The sequence below is a fragment of the Camellia sinensis genome, chromosome 3 (genome assembly GCF_055761805.1).
Source record: "Camellia sinensis isolate YWXY chromosome 3, ASM5576180v1, whole genome shotgun sequence".
In the NCBI taxonomy this organism is placed as follows: domain Eukaryota; kingdom Viridiplantae; phylum Streptophyta; class Magnoliopsida; order Ericales; family Theaceae; genus Camellia; species Camellia sinensis.
Genome location: NC_138963.1, coordinates 76,288,653 through 76,313,367, shown reverse-complemented (window position 1 = coordinate 76,313,367; position 24,715 = coordinate 76,288,653). Strand labels below are relative to the sequence as shown.

At 37.9% G+C, this 24,715-nt stretch overlaps 1 protein-coding gene across 1 annotated transcript; it reads left to right on the top strand.

Annotated features, from left to right (window-relative positions):
• The first annotated feature begins 1,028 nt into the window (after positions 1-1,028).
• On the top strand, positions 1,029-12,675 carry LOC114262157 (mitochondrial import receptor subunit TOM40-1). Its single transcript, XM_028202518.2, has 11 exons — positions 1,029-1,447; positions 2,087-2,168; positions 2,306-2,405; positions 2,491-2,586; positions 2,688-2,738; positions 3,026-3,091; positions 6,926-7,027; positions 9,608-9,676; positions 9,756-9,839; positions 11,770-11,865; positions 12,294-12,675. The coding sequence occupies exons 1-11, from the start codon at positions 1,321-1,323 to the stop codon at positions 12,348-12,350; spliced, it is 930 nt and encodes a 309-aa protein (XP_028058319.1). The 5' UTR covers positions 1,029-1,320; the 3' UTR covers positions 12,351-12,675.
• Positions 12,676-24,715: the final 12,040 nt, after the last annotated feature.

Genomic DNA, 24,715 nt, shown 5'->3' with positions numbered 1-24,715 from the left:
TAAACTCCATACTATTTTATAAAAAAAGCAACTCCAATGCCTCGTCGTTGGAGTTGCTTTTCTTAAAATTTTGGTTATTCAAATACTATTTTCATATTTTTCTAAATTTTTTATGTATTGAATTTTATATTATTTTCACCCTTTCTCTAATCACTCAGGTTCTCTTTGATTATAAAGAAATAAATAATGGAAAGTGAAAATAGTAGAAAGTGAATTAAAAGAAAAGAAAAAGAAAGATAAAAGAAATTATATATTTTTTATATGAATTTGATTAGGATGAAAATTTTGTAAAAAAAAATAAGAATTCTAATTATATATAACTATTTTTATAGCATTTTTCTGTAAGAAAGCAGAAATTTAGTTATCATACTATTATTAATTTTCTTGTAAATTTCACCGCTTTTATACTAATCAAACTTAGAAAATTTTATTTTTCTCAATTATTTCACTTTTTACCACTTTCATCCTAACTAAACTCAGCCTCAAAGCCTAACTTCAAAAAATGATATATTTTTTTTAAATGTAAGAGAATATTTTGAAAAATAATTGCTAAAATAAATAGTTAAAGTAAATAAAAAAGAAAATATTTTAAATTGTTATTTTGACCATATTTTAAAAAAATAAAGAAAAATTATATAAAAAAAAGTTTGACTCTTATAACAAAATAAATTCTGAACTTTTAATTCTGTCATTTGAAATCATAAATTTCTGATTTGTTTTCAATCTAAACTATCTGCCTATTACTATTTCCGTTAAGTAAAATTGACAAAAAAAAATATTTTAGCAATTAAACTCAATAAAAATTAATATTTTAGGTATATTTACATGGAATATAACAACTAAAATACAATTTTTTGGTCAATTTTATTACCTAACGAAAAAGGCTATTTAAATTAAAAATAAATTAAAAACAATGCACATTTAATTTTTTGGTCAATTTTATTACCTAATAAAAAATATTGATGATTTAAATTGAAAATAAATTAAAAGCAATGCATATTAAAAATAAAATTTTGGTAATTTTTTTAAAAATAAAAAAATTTAAAATGTTGTTGGAGATGTTGCATTGCATCCGAAGGAACGGGTAGGGCTTTAACCAAACAGGCCCATAAGGGGTTTACATTGTTTGGAGGAGGGTTTTTGCTGCTCTTCTCACCTCCATTGTAGTCTTTCTACTACCAACCAACCACAACCAACCACACTACAAACCTCTCTCTCTCTCTCTCTCTCTCTCTCTAGCCGCAGTCAAATTTCGTCTTCTTCGAGCTTCAGTCTCTGGTTTTTTTGGGTTCATAACCTCACCAAAAGAGAACCAAAACAATGGCCACACTCGTCCCTCCCACTGCCACAACCACAACTCCGCCGGCCGTGATCCCGCCGGAGAAAGTCGATTACTTGAACCTGCCTTGCCCTATTCCCTACGAAGAAATCAACCGCGAAGCACTCAGTTAGTATTATTGTCCATTTAATCACTAATAATGTTTTCGATTCATTCTTACTCTTTGTTTGATTGTATTTTGATGGAATTTAGTTGGAATCAAATGGTTTAGAATAATGTATGCTTTATAAGTTGTTTTGTGTTAAACCCTAATTCAAAAACCCTAGATGTATTCAAAACTGAAAGGTTTTTTTTTTCTCTTCCCCTTCTATATGTACGTTTAATGCATATGAACAAATTGATGAGAAAGGAAAAGGGTTTGATTCAGATACAAAAGTTTGTATTGCAAGTTTTCATGTCTGAAGTAGTGGTCAAAAGAAGTATGATTCTGTGTGGGCAATGCAATGGTGGAGGAAGAACTTTTGTTGGGGATCGCTTGGATATAATGAAAAGCAAAAGTTGTCGTGTTTTTTGATTTGAGAACCGAAAGAGAGCCACTTTTACTTTACTTTGACTGTGATTTCATTACAGCAGCTTTTGGTCATTGCAATGTGGTTTGAAATACTGCAGAATAGGTGTTTGATACTCCTGAATATTAGAGTTCTATGATGAAATTAACTTGTACAAGGATTGCATGTCACTGGAGCTATTGGGGTGGTTTTTCCTTCATTACATGGATGTTGATTATCTTAAAAAATGGTTTTGCAGTGTCCTTAAAGCCAGAATTGTTTGAGGGAATGCGCTTTGATTTTACCAAAGGACTTAATCAGAGATTTTCACTCAGTCACAGGTGGATCTGCATTTTCATATTTTTTTCATGCATTCTCTTTTCTTTTTTTCTTTTTTTTTGAAATTTCCCATGTAGTTTTTATTTCCTACTCAAGGCTTGTTGATTCTGTTTTCTGTGCCTCGTCCAACTCTCATCAGTGTGTTCATGGGACCTACTGAAATTCCTTCTCAGTCTTCTGAAACCATTAAGATTCCCACTGCTCACTATGAATTTGGTGCTAACTTTATAGACCCAAAGGTATGTAATTAGTTCCATCACCATGCAATTAATTGATTTTTATGATAATCAATCTAACTAAGGGAACATTTGACGGTGTCCACAGCTGATGCTTTTTGGTAGAATATTAACTGATGGGAGGCTGAATGCAAGACTAAAGTGTGATTTGTCTGAAAATCTTGCTTTGAAGGCCAATGCTCAAGTAAGTAGGTTGATTATCACATATAGTACTTTTTCTTTTTTCTTTGGTTTTTGTGCAAAGGGAATATTCTGTACTTAACAAGCTTTGCGTTTCTTTTCCAGCTTACAAATGAACCACATATGTCACAAGGCATGTTCAATTTTGATTACAAGGTCAATTGCTTTTACTTATCAACATCTTTTTGCTTGTTCATGTGTGTGCCTTTATGTGTATTGCTTTTATTCCCATAACCAATATAAATTAATGTACCCAAATCTTGAAGTTTTGTTTTTTGTTTAGGAGTAGGCATGGTGTATGTCTCATAATAGGTTCTAATCCTTTTATATGTAGTTATTAGTTATCGGTAGAACTCTTCTTAGTTGTTAATTTGAAGCACACTATGGTTCCTTCAGTTGTGATGCTGTTACTAGTCTTCTTGACTCATTTTTCATATGTACAGGGTAAAGATTACAGGACACAATTTCAACTAGGAAATGGTGCCTTATTTGGAGCCAATTATATGCAGGTACAAATCTCTCCCCCCTTCCCCTCTTGATGACCAGGGTTGTTGACTTAGAAATTTATCTGATTTGCAAAACTATAAAATTTCCTCTACTTTTCAAGATGAAAAATGACTCTGACTTTACATCTGTACTTTTCAAGTTGAGACTCTGCAGGCCTTAACTGTATGTGTTATGCCTGAAAGCCGTCCAATGAAAAAACACTTAGATTGGTCTTGATTCCCAAGTTGGGCAAGTTATGTGTTCTGTTCAATCTCAAATTTATCTCAGCAATGTGTAAGAAGCAGTCATTGTGTATTTGGATGTAGGCTTTTTTGGGAGCCCAGTTCAGTGAGGCTGGACTATAGCATGCTTGTGCTTCTTTCAACTTGTTATTTCCAATCTCCACTCTCCCAACCCCCAATGGAAGAAAGGAAAATGATCATAATTGTTTGTCTTGCATTCCAATAAAGAAGCATAAGCTTGAGAGGTAGAAAGCAAAGACAACTTAGTTTCAAGCTCACCCATAAAGTTTTGAATTTTTTCTATCCTGCGAATTCCTCTAGAGGTGAAGGGAGAAAGAAGACTATTCTGGATATTGTAACGCTCTCAAAATAAACCCATAAATCATACATTCAAGACATCCATAAATTAAGAGAATAAAGCATAGTTCTATTTATCAGAGTATTTAATACAAGAGTGTTACATGTTGACAACAAAAGTAAGTGTTATGGGCTTACAACTTTCTAAGTCAACACTTGGGTTCAACAAAAGAGAGTTCTAACTCTAACATATTGAGCCCTTGGCTTGAATTACATGTGACACACAAAATAATAACAAAATAAGCCTTCAGCTTCTACAATCTCCCAAGCTACGTCCTTGGAGGCGGCATATCACCTGTACCCGAAAATGATGTCCCATATAGGGTGAGCCAATGTCCAGTAGAGATATGCTAAACATAATATGGGCAGTAGCTAAAACATGAGCATTCGATAAATGTTAACACTGGTCAGTCAACTTTCAGTACAATCCAATTCCATGACAGATATGTCCATGTTTCATTTTACTTTCCTTTACTTAACCAATTTTCAGTTCATAAACATGGCTCAGAACCTGGCCAAACAATTAAATGAGACTACAATTCATAACAACAATACTTCCATTCCAGATGAGATAACAACTCATATCAAAACACTTCCATACTTCACAATAGATACACATATTTGCTGTATCAATATCATATCCATGTTAATATGAAAGCCCCCTCCCCTCCCCTCTGTTATCAAAGCTCTCTCCCCCTCCCTCTGTTATCAAAGCTCCCTCCCCCTCTCCTCTGTTATCAAAGCTTTCAATTGCTGCCTTCCCTCCCCTCCCCTCCCCTCCCTTATATATATATGCGGGAAGCTGAGATTGAAATAAAACTCAGAAAATAAAAAAAAAAATTCAAAATTCCCTACCCTTCAGACGGCATGGAAGAAACTTGATCGTGATTGGCGGCAGCAACGTCGCGGACTTGATTCCCTCCCCTCCCCTACATTATTTTTTTTCCTTTTTTATTATTCTTTTCTTTTTTTTTCCTTTTAGTCTTTTTTTTTTTTTATTCTTTTCCTTTTAAAAATTATTGTTTTTATTCATTCTTTTCCTTTTTTGTTTTTTTGTAGAATTTTTCTTTTCCTTTTCCTTTTCCTTTTCCTTTTCCTTTTCCTTTTCCTTTTAGATTTGAATCTCATGATGTAAATATTAAATTTGAATCATTCATCACTTTTTTCATAATAATTTTTTTTAAATTTCTATCTTAAGCAATGTTAGATGTACAAAATTTTTTTTCTACATATATATATATATAAATTTTCACATAAAAATGGAACCATACATGTAAGAAACATCCTCAATTAAAACTTTGTATGAATAGTGTGTACAAATTTTTTATTTAAATCTATCGATTTCACAAAAATCAATGGTTAGGCTTTTTTTTTTATTTTTTTTTCAGTGGTTAGGTTGTTTACTCTGCAGTGGTTAGTTTGCCAAAGAGGTTGCTATCAACCACGTGGATGAATTTTTGGTGAAAAGCCCCTCCCATTGGGCCTATTTTGTGTGAAGCCCACGGAATTAAACAATGACTCCAAAGCCCCTCAATTAAAAAAATGTCATGAATTGACTAAAATGTCCTTCCATATAAGTGGGGAAACATGAAACAATTAACAGTAAAAATTTACTATAGTAAAATTGTTTTTGATAGTGACAGTAAAATTTTACTTTGATTGATAGTAAATTTTTACTGTTAATTGTTTCATATTTCCCCACTTATATGGAAGGACATTTTAGTCAATTCATGACATTTTTTTAATTGAGGAGCTTTTGGAGTCTTTGTTTAATTCCGTGGGTTTCACACAAAATAGGCCCAATGGGAGGGGCATTTCACCAAAAATTCATCCACGTGGTTGATAGCAACCTCTTTGGCAACCTAACCACTGCAGAGTAAACAACCTAACCACTGAAAAAAAAAACAAAAAAAAAACCTAACCATTGATTTTTGTGAAATCAATATATTTAAATAAAAAATTTGTACACACTATTCATACAAATTTTTAATTGAGGATGTTTCTTACATGTATGGTTCTATTTTTATGTGAAAAATTATATATGTAGAAATTTTTTTTTGTACATCTAACATTGCTTAATATAGAAATTTAAAAAAATTATTATGAAAAAAGTGATGAATGATTCAAATTTAATATTTACATCATGAGACTCAAATCTAAAAGGAAAAGGAAAAGGAAAAGAAAAATTCTACATAAAAACAAAAAAGGAAAAGAATGAATAAAAACAATAATTTTTAAAAGGAAAAGAATAAAAAAAAAATGACAAAGGAAAAAAAAGGAAAAGAATAATAAAAAAGGAAAAAAAATAATGTAGGGGAGGGGATCAAGTCCGCGACGTTGCTACCGCCAATCACGATCAAGTTCCTTCCATCTCAAATTCCCGCCGTCTGGAGGGGAGGGAATTTTGATTTTTTTATTTTATTTTCTGAGTTTTATTTCGATCTCAGCTTCCCGCATATATATATATAGGGGAGGGGAGGCAGAAATTGAAAGCTTTGATAACAGAGGGGAGGGGGAGGGAGCTTTGATAACAGAGGGAGGAGGAGGGAGCTTTGATAACAGAGGGGAGGGGAGGGGGAGGGAGCTTTCCAAGTCAACACTTGGGTTCAACAAAAGAGAGTTCTAACTCTAACATATTAAGCCCTTGGTTTGAATTACATGTAACACAAAATAAGCCTTCAGCTTCTACAGATATTGTTGTGATCATAACTCTTTTCTGCTGTTCTGCAAAACCTTTCTCACGGACATGGTCATACTAGCACAAAGATATTTGGGCAAGTGAAGCACATTATGTTGCCAAATTCTTTTTGTAGGTGGTATTTGACATTTATTGATTGGAATATCTGGAGTTATTTTAGGCAGCAAGAGCAATGACATAAAGGTTTCTTACTATGGAACCGTTTTGTGAACTGTTGACATTTCATAATTGATTGATGTGTTTTGCTACGTGCTATCTAAAATTGTTAATACCTTCCCTGCCTTTATTTATTGTTTATTATTATTTTTTGTGGTACTGTTTTGATAATATGTGATGTTAATGATTCTGTCTTTCAAGATGGATATGTTTTTTCAAGGCTTGGGCAATTGCAAATCGCCGTTGCATATCCGCTTGTAATTCTTAGTCTACTGCAGATGATTTCTGTCTTCTGTTTTTCTCCTTCAACCCCTTTTCCCTGGTTTACTCTCAGAAAGGGAAATCAATTTCATAATTATGTAGATTCAGTGACATATTTTCTTAAAATGTCATTTTGCCTGCAGAGTGTAACCCCACATTTGTCTTTGGGTGGTGAAGTGTTCTGGGCTGGTCAGTATCGGAAGTCTGGAATTGGTTATGCTGCTCGATACAACACAGATAAGATGGTACTACAGCCTGGCTTGCATGCCATGTTATATTCTTATTTTTCCCCTCATCTTCTATATGCATTTGTGGGTATATGTAATAACACTGTTAGTAAAATTACTTATGTGTTGATTCTCGTATTACTGCACAAGGTTGTAAGTTTTCTGCTCAAAATGCTAAAGAAATATTCACTCATAGTCCTGCAGTCCCTGCCCTAACCTTTTTATTTCCTCTGAAGGATTGCATGCTATGTTATATTCCATTTTGTTTTTTCTAACTTCTATGTGCATTTGTGGGTAATTTTAGTAATAATACTGACATGTAGGATTACTTATCTATTGTTGCTCGTATTGCTACCTGAGGTGTAACTTTGTTGCTCTACAAAATCTTGGGAGAGATATTGATAGCTACATTACTTGCAATGGTATAGAACTTGGTTTGGAGTGCATTATGATCTTTAAGCTTCCTTTTGATATAAAAGAAGCCATATATGGTTTTGGCATGCATTTGTTGCGGCACATGGTTCGATCAAAGTCATTGAAACGCGGATTGTTTTTGTGCGAGGAACAAGATTGGGATGTGGTAAGCCACGCAATCTAAAATGTGGTACAACAGGGTGGATTTTGTTAGAGCACAATATTAGATTTTATTAAACTATTTTTAAATGTGAGAGCAATTTATTGTTCATCATTATATATCCAATGAAATATAGTATATTATTCTTTAAATGATAAGAACACATTTTAGGAGTACTACGGATTCTTTTTTACATTTTTTCCTACCAAAACTCTACTCTTTCTAGATTTTAAGTCTTTACATATTAATCTTTAAATTATAAGAACACATTTTTGTTTTGTTTTCTTTTTCTTCCAAGGGAAATGGTAAGGAGATAAATAGGAATGTATTTTTGGATAGCTCTGGGTCTGTAAATTTATTGTATTGGAATAAAAGTCATCATGTTTATGAATGGGCAATCTAACCGGTAAATTGTTAGGGTATTGGTGTTTTTTTGGGTCACACTGGTTTGGACCAGCTTTCATAAGCTTGAATTCAGCTATATATAACTTTCATTTTCCCCTAGGCCAATCTATCAGTTTTAGTCACCAATTTTCTTATGCAATATTAGTTCAGTGAGAGCTGAATGTATACAAGGATTTGAAGCAGCATGTCTAATTGAATTAGGATTTTGTTGCACATACTGGAATATTATATTTTAGGCTCATCTTCTTCCTTCAAAATCTAGACCTTGATAAGCACATGGAATGTTGTAGGGCATAGAATCTCTTGTGTTCTGAGAACATAGTGGTGCCCTTAAGCTTTGATATCTAACCAGCGTAGGACAAATGTGAAGAACTCTTGTACTTGTAAACTCAAAACTAGTCCAGTTACTGCTATTGGGTACTGTTCACCTCCCTCAGGAACAGCCCCAAAACTTTTCATTTATAATGTTTTACCCTTTTGTCACCATCTAAGAAGAACGGACACTTCTAAAAAGGTGGCGTGTCTGTGTCATGTCCGCGTTGAACACATTGACACTCGTTGGATACTTTCCCGACACGTGTTTGACACTCATCCAAACTTGTCCTATTTTTTTAAATAGAATTTAGACTTTGGACACTTGGAGGACAGACATGTCCATTGATTAGACACACATGAAACTAATTATAAGTTTGAACAAAATAATTTAGAATACAATGATAAAAGAAAAATAATGTTAATTTTTAGAAATTAGTGTTATATTGTGATTATTTAATATGCTAGAATGATATATTCATATATGACATATAATAAATATATAAAATTATATATTATGTGCGTGTCCTTCATGTGTTGCGTCTTGTATTTTTTGAAAATTGTTGTATCAGCGTGTCTGTATTGTATTTGTGGTGTCACATGTTTGTATCCATACTTATTAGGGTGCCATGTTTAAACCCTAAAATTCTACTCTTTATCTCTCTCTAAAAAAAATTATGGCCACTAAATAGCTTTTCATCGCTGCCCCATATTAGTTTTAGGCTCATTACCAGTAGGACAGTCCTCCCCAAACTCATTCTAAATTATCATCCGTGCGTGTTGACTTTTGCTAGACAAAAGAGTTTGAGAAATAGTATTATTGTCTCCATGAAAATAGAACATGTACTTTTTTGCTAAGCCAAAAAAAAAAAAAAAAATTTAATTTTTGGCTGGCAGAGTGTAGCTCACTTGTGTTCATTTTGCTTAAGAAACTCGTGTTGTTTCTGTCTGTCTGTCTCCCTTCTAGTAAAAGTAAGCCTCTAATCCAATTGTTGCTGTTGGTTGAATGTATATTTTAATTAATTTTTTTCCTTGAAATTATATGTAACCTCTTCTATCAGTTTGTTTGTATCAGCTCTAAAAATAAGTAAATATTGGTTTTTTTGGATATCCTTTTCTTTCTCACTCTACCCCTTTTTTGTTTTTTGTTTTTTTATCTTTGGTGGCTGGGGAGGGGCAAGGGCCGAAATGCTGTTATATATGTGGCTGATTGTGTTGGGTTTAGTGATGGATAGTAGGGATTTTGCTTTACTTAAACAAATATAGTCCTTATGCAATGTAATCAAATTCACAACTTTTGCCTGCAGGTTGCCACTGGGCAAGTTGCTAGCACTGGAATGGTTGCTATGAGCTATGTTCAGAAAGTATCTGAGAAGGTAAGGGAGTTGATTTGTTCAATGATTTCTGCTGATTAGTTATCCTTGCACGGTTCTCTAACTGCTTCCTTCCATGTAGGTTTCTTTGGCATCAGAATTCATGTACAACTACATGTCAAGAGATGTCACGGCAAGCGTAGGTTATGATTATATTCTCCGACAGGTGACTTCTGCTATTGCAATTGATAATGTCTGTGCCATCTAGTTATTTACAAATTTGTAGACACATCTCTTGAGGGCATATTTTCTATATACATTTCAAGTGTGTTTGGTTATTAGTTTAAATGTTTTTGTTTGTGATTTTTTCCCCCCGGAAACTATGTGGACCAGATAAAGAACCTGAGGACCTTTGTCCTGCTCCTGAATATTTGGTTACTGTCTGTCTAGGTCTGTTACATGGACTCAGTGTCGAGTGCAGGTACGTATCTAGATGTCGGACTCATCAAACCATAAATTTTAGAGTACATGGACTTAAAAAAAATGTCATATTTTTAATCATGTATGTGAGATAAAATAGTGCTCTGCTATATGTAACTTATAGTGTCAAAAAGACATTTATAGCAACTATACAATAATATGTACATATAATAATAGTGTTATATACAATTATATAAGAAGTATCCGTTGAAAAGTATCCGACACATCCCATACCTCTGTCCAAGTGTCGGGTGTCCAACGCGGATATTTGATTTATTTTGAAGAGTCCGTGTAACATAGGTCTAGGTAATAGAGTACTTTCTTTGCACTGATTACCTTGAAACCTAGTGTTTGGGCAAGAGTGTCGAGTGCACTCAATCAATTTCTGTATGTAGCCTCCTAACTGTGGTAAACTAGCTTTTGGGACATGATCACTCAATATCATATAACGGAATGTTGCATTAATTTTACTGAATCACGACGCTGGTTACTGGTTAGTACCATAATGAACGTATTATAATCTAATATTGATATTGTCAGTTTAAGTCTCTTAATTGCACACGTGCTTTTCTCTTGCCTTCCAAATCTTAACCATGGTTAACCTCAAAATCCCATATCAACTCACTTTCAAGTTTCATCTGATTAAATAAGCGGGAATGAACCATGCATCATGGAAGCTGAGCAACCTCTCCCCCCTCCCTACTAAAGGAAAAACACAGAAAAAATAAAGTATCTATAAAAACAAAAATACCTCGAAGTAGGTGAGATTGGATCCTAGCCGCCTAGGACTACTCTAGTACAACTATCAAGAGATTTTACTGGCTAGTGAGCTCTGTCCACAACTTTTTAGGTAGGCTAGAACAACTTTTTAGCTTTGCTCCATAGGAACTAATAATGCTACATGTTTAATTCCATGTACACTTTAGCTTTTATAACCTTTCCTCTTTCTAATTGAACCTCGTTTTCTTCTTTCACTGTTTGTTGATTCTATGAAACTGAAGCTGTTGTTTCAAAAAGATGGTGTTCTTTTATTTCTTCCCCAGTAATGAGGGAGGAATTTGAGCGTTTGGATTTTGGTACTTGCCTTCTGATGAATGGATTTGACATAAATATTATTAGAACTCAGTTGAACAATGTTCTTTAATTGTCAATTTTTGTATCACTGATTGTTTTGAAATGACATAAAAAAATGTATATATTTTGTTAATATTGATAAAAAGGAACAAACCTCTCTTGTTGTATTTGTTGGCTTCCACCTATCCTTCAGTAATTGCTTTCAAATGAAGTTTCAAAGATTGTTTTTTCCAATTCTTTCTTTATGTGTTTATTATTTTTAGGCTTATGAATTTGATAATCTGCGAGAAACATGAGCCATACTAGAGGTTTTTGGGTATGGTGGCTGGCCAATCATTAGCTGTTAGTTTTGATGGTGGAACAAAAAAGTGAAGCATACTGGACGTTGTTTTTTTATGATTTCTATACCGTAGTTGATACGGCCATTTATCTCTTGGCCCTTGTCGAAGTGATCGAAAGATCTCTTGCTTTGAATTTCGAGTCCCCGTGTTGATGACATTGAGCCAGATTAGTATATTCAGAATTCAAAGTTTGTCTTGGAAGCAGATAGATTACAAACTAATTAATCATTCTGGTTGACTTATTTCATGCATTTGTTACAGTGCCGTCTTAGAGGGAAGATTGACTCCAATGGCTGCACAAGTGCTTTTTTGGAAGAGCGATTGAATATGGGTCTCAATTTTATTCTTTCTGCTGAGGTAAGAATCACATTAATTATCTCCTTTCCCCTCCCAGGGAGCCTAAGGGGGTCCAGGGTTAGTGAGCGGTTTCAACTTTCAATGAACTAGAAATAACCATTTGGGTTCATGAATGTTCTTTCTAGTTGCATGTCTTGCATGTGGCAAAGTTTTGACGGGGTTCTCCAACTAGGAGCTCTCCTGGATTGATGTAACTGTGCGCGATTGCTTAAATCTAGTATTCTGGAAATTGTAACCATGCCTTGGTGACCTTGATCATCACTAAGGGATGCTTGGTCCTCTAGTTTGGTCCATCAAACACTAATAATGGCAATTTTCCCCTGCCCCCGATGGGGGTGGGAATGAGTTTTGCTCCCCCTCCCCGTTCTACCCTGGGGTTTGTATTCTGTTCCTTTTCCTTAACAAGTCTTCAAATGCTTACCTTGCAGATAGATCACCGGAAGAAGGACTACAAATTTGGGTTTGGATTGACAGTGGGAGAATAGGATAAAGAGGCTCGGATGCTGTCCTCGGTTAGATTTAAGCTGCTCATCGATGCAAGCAACTCTGCATGTATATGGGGGTTGATATTTTTTTTATTATTTAAATTTGTGATGGGAGATCAAAGAACACCAGTTTTGTACTTGAATCTGGAGTACCATTATTTGTGAGGGGGCAAGCAGCAGCAGCTGCTGCAACAGTTTTATAGCATCATCCATAGTCGTCGATTTTTGCAGTTTGGAGCTATTATTCATTTCATTTCCCCTTTTAAAGCTGTAGAACTTGTTATAATGGAAATGGAGATTTATGTTTTGATGGTGATTGCATCAACAATGAGTTTTATTTTGACTTAATAGCTGCATGTATCTGATGCCTTTGGTGGTGGGAAACTAGATATTAATAAAGTTGCCAATTTCTGTGAGGTTAGATACTTCACTAGCATTTGCTTTATTACGTTTGGGTGGAAAATATTTTTTTGTATTTTTATACTCCGTTTGTTTAGGTAGAAATTACTTTTCGTATTTTTTGGCATTTAATAAAAGTCAACAAAAATGTTTTGTGGTCAACAGAAAAACAAATTTATTTAAGTCGAAAGTGGTTTTTTACTTTTGATGAAGTTGAAAATTTTTGAGATTTAAATTTGGTAAATTACACTTTGCATCTCTAAGCTTTGCAGTAAATTTTATTTTGGTTTCTACACATGAAATCATAACAGTCACTCTATGCACTTTTAGTCAAATTTTAATTTAGTCATTGTACATAAAATTGTGACAATCAATCCTATGTAAATTTCATTTTGGTCCCTATACAAGTGTCAGTCTCCCCTTTCTATTACTCAATTGTTTAAATCTTTAGGAAATTTAGTCACGTGATAAGAATGTGACTACAACATAAGGGTAAGAAAGGAAAATCATTACATTTTTTACTAATACACACCTCATCTCAAAATTTATATCAAAATATGACTGTATCAGGCTAAAATAAAGTTGTGAACAATTAAGAAGATGAATTAAGGTTTCGTATAAATTGGTATCACAAAACTTTATTTTTCACCATAACACAGTCTTCTGTCTATTTATCTTTCTTTCTCTTTGATTTCTTTGTTGCATTTTTATTTTATTTCAAAAGCTCTACTTTCCTGTCTTTTTGTCCCATTTTTTATCATACAAACATATATATATATATATATATAGTATTATATCACTCTCATGTGCTTATTACGTAGGACAAAGTGTATTGATGGAAACATAAATGCTTTTCCCTTCTTACCTTCATTTTGTAGTCACATTTTTGTCACATTACTGAATTTTGTTAAAGATTTAAAAATGAAGTTACAGAAGAGGGACATTGACAATTGTGTAGGGATCAAAATGGGATTTGAATAAAAGTGCAGGGGGTTGACTGTCACGATTTAATGTGTAGGAACCAAAGTGAGATTTGACAAAAAAATACAGGGGTTAATTGTCATGATTTCGTATGTAGGGACTAAAGTAAAATTTGGTATAAAATGCAAGGGTGCAAAGTGTAACTTACCCTTTAAATTTTATCAATGTCAGGACTTGGGGATGCTGTTGTGATTCACAGCAGCCTCATGTGGTACTCCGGTAGAGGCCTTTCTCGAGTCTTTCTTTTTTTTTTTTTTTTTTTTTTTTTTTTTTGAACAGTTTATATTGTAAGGTTAGCTAAGTATATTTTATATGTAAAAATGAAGTTAATCAAAAATCTATAACCTCATGATCAAATACTTATTATTTTTCAAAAATTATAAAAATGAAGTTAACCATTTATTTTTTTAAAAAAATAAATGTGCTCTTGTTACAGAGTTATAGATGTCCAATCAATTTAATTTTTTGCATGAATAATCTAATCAACGAACCTAATAATATGAACAATTTAAATTATAAAAAAAGATTCGGAAAAGACCTCCATCAGAACACCACTGAAAGCTACTGTGAATTGCTCACAACATCCCCAGTACCTCAATGTCACCATGCTTTTACAATCATCTTCACGTCCACCACTCTAATCCCACTCCTACCACTGCCACGACCACCTAGACTGCGGCCACAACTCCACAGTCTCTATCACTGTACTACCCCATTAATACAATCATTAATAAATTAATTTTAAGGGCAAAATCAAATCAAACATAAGAAAATATTTTCCTTCAATGCAATTGAAAGCAGTCTTGACATGCATTTTTAATGTTAAGACTGGTATACATACATTGTTATCATTGTGTGGTGTTAACAATTTGTAGAAACTCAATTCGAACTCACATAGGCTATTAAAATTTGGGTTAAAGATGGGTCTATCACTTTTCTCATGAATAGTTTTGATCTATGCATAGGCATATTTGTCTCTACGCATGTTGGCTTTATTTGATATGAAACGAAGCTTTCGATGAATAAATTGTAGTTTAAATTTTATTAAAGAGTGAATGGTAAAGGAGCGGAGAGAGTTATGTGGCGTATATATATATATATATATATATATATTATTTATCAAATTTAGAAGTTTGGCTAACCTAAAAAAGTGCACTTATTTCATCTTTTTATCTTTTTTGGGTCACTGTTGACGTCCCCGAATGCCCCGGGAGGGTTAGCTCCCGTTCTGTTCATTTGGGGTCACTACAGCTCGGACTCTTAAATGTCACGGTTCCTAATCTGAACCAAAGAGTCCAAATCCGGCAAATCGTTTTGAGAAACAGATTTTTGAAAAAGTAGTGCCAAACATGGACTGCTTTGCCAGATACAGAGTCGCCACCTAAATATTTTATTTTGGGAAATTTAGAAAACCCTGACTCGGTGCCAAAAGGCCACGTGTCCGTCATCACCAAAGTTGCCTCGGCTCGGGAACTTGGGTACGATTGGGGAAGGTCACTTCGTGAGCACCCCCGCTCGCCCGGTCATAGACCGGCCTCTACTAACCATGATATCAATTTTTGAAAACATTGTGAGTTCTTATTCCGGTTATTAGCCTAGGTTACTATGTGATGCGCACAGCATATAAGTATAGACCGGGTCGCCCGAATTGGAACAAAACATTTCATGCTTGTTTTTTAAAATGGTTTGCTACCCGCAGGTAGGCTTTAAAACATTTGATGATTTATTCCAATTCAGATAACTCAACCTTCACCCACAGGCATTCAGGCAGTTATATCAGATAAGCACATAGCCTCATAGTAAGCATGCTATTCATGGCAGTCACTCACACGCATGTAAGGATGCTAAAGCATAAAGCTTACCGAGTACTCCAAGCCAAAATAAGAAACTTATTAGAAATCATGCATGATCCTAAGTATACAAAAATGCCTAATGCAACACATGCAAAATGCAACTATAGCAGGCTCGGCTATTCTAAGATGGTGTATGAAATGTTACAGTTATCATGTATTCAATTTGGAATTGAAATACAAATGTAGTTAGTATGATGCGCCGAGCCCGGTGCAGGCAATACAGATGAATGAATGCAAACATGCTGTCATACTGTATGCTAATTGAAATATGTCCTAATCTAACTATCATAAGCGGATAAATAAAAGGGAGAAAGACGTGGGGTTGGAAGACATACATCACACTCACGCACACTTATTACAGTTATGCCCTCGCTCAGAGGGTCCGAATAAATAATATAGTCCAAATATTACAGTCCCGAATATTAGAATATTACAGTCCAAAATATTACAAAATCCTAATTAATTAATTAATTAACTAAGAAAGCAAATAAAACTGGCGTGCAAGCCAGGGACTGCCTTGCTTCTAGTGGATGATGCATGTCCGGATTGTCTTGCGCGGAAATCCACCGGAATGCCCCAATTAGCCTCTGTTTACACCTGTTCTTGAAATGCGTGCCAAGTCCCAAAAGGTTGCTGATTCTTCGTTTTGCTGGAACAGAGAGCAGGAAAGGGGCATAGCAATGTATTTGCACAGATATATGCATGTCTCGATCCTCGTGCCACCAATCACGCATACCGAGGCATGATGGCCGAGGAGTCGAAATGCACAACTCAATATAGGATGAATGCACATGAAACTACAGCTAAAACCTAACTCCATCATGGATAATCCGGAGTGTCGGTGACTGGGGGAATTGAGACACATTCCGTCACTCGGAGTACGAAGTGTACCTCGTTTCCCGTGCCCGGGCTAACTCCTATTCCGGACACGATGCAATATGCATGATATGCATGAAATGCAACTAAGATATAATCCTAACATACGCAACGCTATGGAAAATGAGATGTCTCGAAATGCGTGCACACGGGCACGTAAACCGAGATGCCTCAAAATGTGTGCACACGGGCACGCAAACCGAGAAAATGACAGAATGCAATCTAAGATACAACCTAGCATGCACAATGCTATGAAAATGAGATGCCTCGGAATGCGTGCACACGGGCACGTAAACTGAGGAAATGATACGTGTCTCGAAATACGTGCACGCGGGCACGCAAACCGAGGGGATGATATGTGTCTCGAAATGCGTGCACACGGCACGCGAACCGAGACAATGACAAAATGTTATGTAATGAAAATGAGATGCCTCGAAGTGCGTGCACACGGACACGCAAACCGAGGTGATGGCAGAAACAATGCGAATGACATGAAAATGAGATGCCTCGAAGTGCGTGCACACGGGCACGCAAATCGAGGCGATGGCGGAATGCGATGAAATGACATGGAAATGACAAATGGGCTTATACCAACATGAGTAAGCCTCAGCCACACTCACATGGGATGCCGGCGGGTAAAAATGGAGTGCCTCGAAATGCGTGCATACGGGCACGCAAACCGAGGCGATGACAAAATACGATGAAATGACATGGAAATGACAAATGGGCTTATACCAACATGAGTGAGCCACAGCCACACTCACATAGGATGCCGGCGGATAAAAATGAAGTGCCTCGAAATGCGTGCACACGGGCACGCAAACCGAGGCGGTGGCAAAATGCGATGAAATGACATGGAAATGATAGCAATCATTCTAATGGAATTTCAGCAGTAAAATATGGGGGAAAACAGTCCCGAAATGAGGCGAAATGACATGAAATGCATGGAATTGTCCCGAAATGCGAATTTAGGCACCCGAAATGGCCTATAGCTATGCCAAACATGCACAATATGGACATGCAATGCAAAGACAGAAGCTAGACAGTCCCAAAAAAGGCACTTTCACAGTTATAAACATGGCCAAACAGCAAGCATAGGTAGGGGAAAAATAGCATGCAAGAATAGGGGCCAAAAGAGGGGTAATGAAGCAAGTGATATAAGAAAAACCCAAACTGAAAAATTTCCTTCTACAATACTGAAGATGGACCAAAAATATGAATATTTACAGTATATGACAGCCTCAAAATCAGTATACAAACATGCTAAAAATGTGATGCAAAATGAGGCTCAAAAGGTGCTATAACATGAAGTATATAAAATAATCACCAAACAGAAAAAAATTGTTAATGAAACATGAAGTATAGGCCAAAATAAGGCCACTTTCAGTTCGGACCAAGGTCCAAAAACAGAAGCAAAGGGGGCTGCCAATTTATGCAAAAATGGGGCCAAATAAGGGATATAACTACAAGTGACACATGGAGGCACCAAACAATGTTGAGCCCTTCTCCAATGTTGAAGAGAGGCTCAAAATAAGCCTAATATCAGTTTACAACATGCTCAAAAACAGATTGATCATGGGTCAAAAATAGCATGCAAAATCATGACATATAAGAGGATCAATGAAGCAAGTGTATTATGGAGGGCTCAAACAGGGTTGAGCCCTTAATGAAAAGTGAAGATGAGCTCAAAAGAGGGCCCTTTTCAGTTAGGGCCGGAGCTTGAAACAAAAAGCAAGTGGGGCTTAGAAATAGATCAAGAAAAAGGGTCAAAAGGGTAAAAGTATTACTTACCCTTGAAGACTCAAACTTTTGTTGCTTCTTGGATGAATTTGCAGCTTCTTTGGCCTTTGAGAAACCTTCCTTGTTGCTGGAAATGAGGTGGTGGTGGTAGAGCTTGGTGGTGTAGAAGGAATGATGGTTAGGGACTTAGGGTTTTTCAAAGAATTGAGAAGGATGGAGATGGAGTTGTGTATGGAGACTTGAAGGAGAGTTTTTCTAACCCCAAAATACTACAAGGCTTGCTTGCTATATAGGCCAAAGAAGGGGTGTAAAGGTGGGGGAAAAGGAGAGTAAAATTCCCCCACGAAATATCCCCCAGATAAAGATCTTGTCTGGGGGAAACAGCTCCACAGCTGTAAAGTGTACAGTGCAAGGAAGCAGGCCGGCCTGGTACTTTTGTTGCAAGTGGCCGGCCGGCCACACCCCCTAGCCGGCCGGCTAGGGGTCAAAAGGTTCAATCATATTTTCTGGCCGGCCAGCAACTGGTGAGGTACTCCTATGTGTGTACAACACAACCATGTGGTTAAAAGTCCAAGAAAGTGGGTCCAAGGGGTTCAACATTAGCTCGGAAAGAGGGGTTCAAAAGGGTCAATTTGAATTACTGGCCGGCCATGAACTTTTAGGGTCCTCTCATGTGTGTACATCACAAATATGTGGTTCAAAGTTCAAGAAAAAGGGTCCAAGAGGTTCAACATTAGCCCGGAAGGAGGGGGTCAAAAGGGTCAAGTTGAATTAATGGCCGGCCATGAACTTTTAGGGTCCTCTCATGTGTGTACATCACAAATATGTGGTTCAAAGTTCAAGAAAAAGGGTCCAAGGGGTTCAACATTAGCCCGGAAGTGCGAAAAACGGGCGCCGGAGGGCGTCGGAGGATGTATAACTGGTTGCTGCAACAATTGCTGGCCTCCCACCCTTCAGTGACCTCCCCGGTGATAAAACAGAGGTACCTGCCAAAAATGAACGAAAATCGTTGCAAAACGAATGCTCGGGGACCAAAACACGCAGTTCGGGGTCCCGAAAATGGGCCGTTAAGCACCGAAAGTGGCATTCGGCCACGAAGTGGGTTTCTCAGACCCCAGTGTCCCTCAAAAGGGATTAAATAAGATGTATGCCAAAAACCGGAGCAAAAGGAGATGGTTAAGCGGTCCCGAACCGAGGCACACGGCCTGACGGCCCCGAAAACCGGAAACCGGACTCCGAAATGGGAAAAATGGCCTACGGCCACCAAATGTAGCCTACGGACATTGAGATATGGTCTACGGGACCTCTCCTTCCCCTCAGGAAAAGAAACAGAGAAAACCGAGTCTGGTTCGCAAACCGAGACAAGGCACAGAAGAGGGTTCGGAAATCCGGAGGTGGGGCTCGCAGCCAAGACTCTGAAACTTCCGAACGAGCACATTATGCAATATCACCAAGTGCTCAACTGGTGACGTCTGAGTCTCAAGGTCGGTCAAAAATGGGGTGTCTACAGTTGCCCCTCTTTGACAGAACTCGGAAGTCACAAGTGACGGGAGTGAATGTCAAAGCCTAGAGACGACCCATTTTTGACAAGGCCGAAGACTTAGACAAATGTACAAGATAAACAGAGATGTGCCCGCAGGCATGCCCGCAGGCAAAGGGGGGCAAAATGCAAAACGATATGCAATAAGATTTTGAAGATTGGACTTATACGCTACGCGAAGCCGGTTTGAAAAGTTGGACTTATACGCTACGCGAAGCCGGTTTGAAAGTTGGACTTATACGCTACGCGAAGCCGATTTGAAAGTTGGGGATTCATGCAATGCACTGCAATGTAGTGGCTAAAATGCAATGTAATAGCTAAGAGGTAAAGGTACCTTACAGGGGCAATTGGCAATGACTTACCTCATGCTGCTGAGGATCTTCCGCTTCTTTTTGGTTGAACTGCAGGTACTACTTTTCTCCCTGACCATGGTCGCAGTTTTCCCTATTCTCCAACGGGGTGACAGACTAGGTTGGCTCAGTATCCAGAATTGAGGTGCATACACGCTATCTCAACCTATGGGGCTTTCATACAGATTTCAAGCCGAGGACACGCCTCTGGGTATTTAAACCAGACTTTAGTCTCGGAAATCCTGAACCTTTGTGTTCTAGGCATGAGCCATTCGAACTCTAGTTTCCACCGTCGCAGTTGGTCTCCTAGGAACTCACTACAAACACAGGCAGGTGGCTATACCGGACCACCGAAAGTCGTTCGGGCACGACAAACACCAAAGGAATTGCACCTTTAGAGGATTTAAGGTCTCCTAGACCGGGAGTGCTCAAGACAATGCGAATAAAGATGCAGGATTTAAGGTCTCCGTAGACCGGAGGATTTAAGGTCTCCGTAGACCGGAGGATTTAAGGTCTCCTAGACCGGGGAGTGCACAAGACAGTGCGATGCAGAGTGAATGCACAAAACAGTGCTAAACAGATGCACAAAATAGTGCGATGCCAAAGGTGTACAAAACAGTACGAGCAAGGTGAATGCACAAAACAGCGCGATACAGATAAGGTGCGCAACATAGCGCGACACAATGCACTAACAAGTGCAGGTGAGATGCGCAAGATAGCGCGATGGAATGCATGCAAAATGCAAGTAAGGTGCACAAAACAGTGCAATGCGCAAGAAAGCGCGAGTGATTTGAAACGCACAGGACAGTGCGATACGCTAAACAGCGCGATTGAAATGCACTAAACAGTGCGATACGCTAAACAGCGCGATTGAAGTGCACTAAACAGTGCGATACGCTAAACAGCGCGATTGAAATGCACTAAACAGCGCGATTGATTCAAAATGCACTAGACAGTGCGATACGCTAAACAGCGCGATTGAAATGCACTAAACAGTGCGATACCCAAAATGGCGCAATTGATTTTGAAATGCACTAGACAGTGCGATACGCTAAACAGCGCGATTGATTTTGAAATGCACTAGACAGTGCGATACGCTAAACAGCGCGATTGAAATGCACTAAACAGTGCGATACCCAAAATGGCACGATTGATTTTGAAATGCACTAGACAGTGCGATACGCTAAACAGCGCGATTGATTTTGAAATGCACTAGACAGTGCGATACGCTAAACAGCGCGATTGAAATGCACTAAACAGTGCGATGCGCTAAACAGCGCGATTGAAATGCACTAAACAGTGCGATACGCTAAACAGCGCGATTGAAATGCAATGCACAAAATAGTGCGAGTGAGATACAACCACAAGATGTACAAGACAGTGCTAGTGAGATACAAAGTGTAAGTGCACAAGATAGTGCGAGTGAATGCATGTTCTATGCAAATGAGGTGCATTTTCTATGCAAGTATGGAAGAGTGCATTTTCTATGCAAAAGATATGAGCATTTTCTATGCAAGAAACAGGAGCATATTCTATGCAATATTGAAAGCAAATTCTATGCAGAATCGAGAGCAAGCATATTCTATGCATGAAACATAACGATGTGTGGCACGCATGCAACAATAGTGTATATGAAAATTCATATTCTATGTAGTTGAGGAGTATCAAATATGTACTCTGGTGCCTCTGATTTATCTCTTAGAGGACTTTGCAACACACTCAGCTCAAAGGGGCACACCCTGTTCATATTGGCGAGAGGTAACATCTGCTGCTGCTGCTTTAATTGCCATTCTGACTTGAAGCATGCTTAAGCTTGGGATAGAGGCATACTCATTTTTCAGGGCACTGGCAAGGCCTGAAGAGGTACATATGGAATGTAATCGCAGAATTTTCTGAAGGTGAAACACACTCAGATGCTCAAAATTTTCCCTATTTTCTTTTGCTTCGTAGTCCGGAACTTATAGCTTCAAATAGGTCCTGGTTTTACCGTTCTTGCCTGACCTGGGTTGAACCCTGCGGTTTTAGGAAAGAACAAATTCTTGTTTTGCACAAATGTGGAGAATGGCACAGCACTCCGAGCACAAAACGATTTGATTTTGGAATTGATAAATGAGCTCTCGGCCGGGTATTGAGCCTACGACTGAACACAGCAAGACAACTTGACACGGAAATAAAAGGCACACAACCTAGACACATCGGGTAACACTCGAAACGACTCAAAACAAGAATCGAGATAAAACAAAAAGACACGACACTCAAATGTGCACAGGGAGCCTGTTTCACCGGGTGGTGTTTCCCACCCTTTTCTTATTTGTGGTTCTCATATCACTCGGCCCTCAAGCTCTGTTTTTTTTTTTCTGGAAAAGCCCCTTTCTCAATTTTTCTCTCATCGTACATCTCTCTATTCTTCAATCTCTCGTTTTTCATCCCTCCCCTGGGTGGTTGATGGATGAACAGGAAGTTGCGGGCTCACGCCCAACATAATCAGCTCGCGGCTATTTCCTTCGGTGACATCTATCGATGCGCCGGATGAGGGAATGGAGCATCTTGATCCATTCCAATTCGTGCTTCGCACTTGGCTTGATGCCTCGCTGCTTGGAGGATGAGAGAGCTTTCAGCCCTTTGTTGTTAACTTCGGTCATCCCCCTTTTTTTTTTTTGGCGGGTAGAGTGGCCTTTCTGGCAAGTATGTTGGCAATGGGGAAAAGACAGGAAGCCTGACTCAACTGGGCCCGTAGTTCATCATTTTGACCATTTTTTTTTAGTTTTAGTTTTCTCCTAAAAAAAATTTTTTGACCAAAATGAGAGTTAGATTAACATACTTGTTCAATTTTCTGATTTAAAATCATGCAAGTTAGGCAGTGAGCACTGAGAGTTTTCCTTTTTTGGGTCCAAGAAATGGTCCAGTTTTGAAAATGGAATACTTTTCGAGAAGATTAGTCAACCTCAGTAAAAATTCTCAAAAACTATTTTCGCAAACGACCACTGCTCAACGAGCATGGGACCTACTCTTGAGATGTACAACCTTGGATCCATGGCAATGGAAAATTGCCCCTTGTCTGAAGGACACTGCATGGCAACGGAATGTTGCCCCTTGTTTGAAATGGCACCGCGGCGTTCTGAATGGCAACGGAAAGTTGCCCCTTGTTTGGATAGCACCGCAGCGCATTGAATGGCAACGGAAAGTTGCCCCTGGTTTGAATGACATCGTGGTGTATTGAATGGCAACGAAAAGTTGCCCCTTGTCTGAATGGCACCGTAGTGTATTGTAGTCAGTCCTCAGAGCGACGAACGCAACCAGACTCTCAGATATAGAGAAGGCAAAGATTATCAGAACCATTACATGGACATGATTGAGTTTGAAGTGTTTTACGGCTGGACTTCAGAATGAAGTTGCCTACGTATCCCAAAGATGGGAATCAAGCCTCACGTAGTTCGGGGTTAAGGTACACTCGGGTATTAACCTCTTCTTTTTTAGGCTCTAACTTTTGCCAAGGCGCCCGTTGCGGGTTTTCGACCTTGCGAGCTTTGTTCTTCTTTTCTTTTCAATTCTTTTCATTTCTTTTTCCTTTTTTTGATTTTTTTCGTTCTTTTCTTTGCATCTTTCTTTTTCGTTCTCTTTTTTTTTTCTTTTTGCATTTTTTGCTTCTTCTTTTTTTTTGTATTTTTCTCTTGCTCTAACTTTTGCCTGGGTCGCCCTTCCGGGTTTTCGGCCCAGCGAGCCTCTCAAGGGTAAAAGTATAACAAGTCCATGCCAAATGGTTTTGAGATCCTGGAGTCATCTGAATCCAGGAGAATGGCTGCTGCTTTGCTTTGTAAGCTTCTTCTGATGAGATCTGATCTTCTTGACCTGACTTTGGTGCCTCTTGTTCGAGGGCTGCTTCAAATCTAGCCACACAGGCCTCACATTGTAGTTGACCGTCGAACCTTCTGATTTCAAGTTCAGGGTTTGGAAGCGAAGGGGTTGAGTCTCGAGGCTGAGAGCGATCCTAGGCTATACAAATCGCTCGCGCTGAAGGTAGTGTGAAACCAGTCTGGATCAAGCCAGGGTCCTTCTCAGTACTCACGCTAACAAGCATGATTTCATTCATTAAGGGCTTAGCATGCCTCTCTTTCTCTCAAAGTTTTGCAAATCCCGAGGAATTCCTTCCTCTTCGTTTTCACCGCAGTGTTCAAAAAGTTTTGAAAAACTTAGGTCGATGCAATGATTCTGGGGCACAAGAGAGCAGGTGGAATGTACCGCCATTTCATTCAGATTCCGTCACAACTAGCACACGGCAAAAGCGAACACAGAAGTGCAAAAATTACTGCTGTTTCATTCAAATCTGTTGGTACAACTGGCTCCCTGGCAGAAACAGACTCAAAACAAAACAAAAAGACAAACACAAAACAAAATGGTGACGCCCGAGGTAACACCCCCCGGAATCACCCGACTCCTGTACAACAGGACTGACTCGATACAACAAGGCAGATCCAAAAATAAAAAGAGACTGACTCAAAACAAAAAGACAGACTCAAAACAAAACAACAAGACTGACCCAATACCCGAGTCGGAAATCGGCATTCGCCAATGCTCAAAACAGTGCATGCCATCCACCATATCTGGAGTAAACTGAGCGCTGCCCGC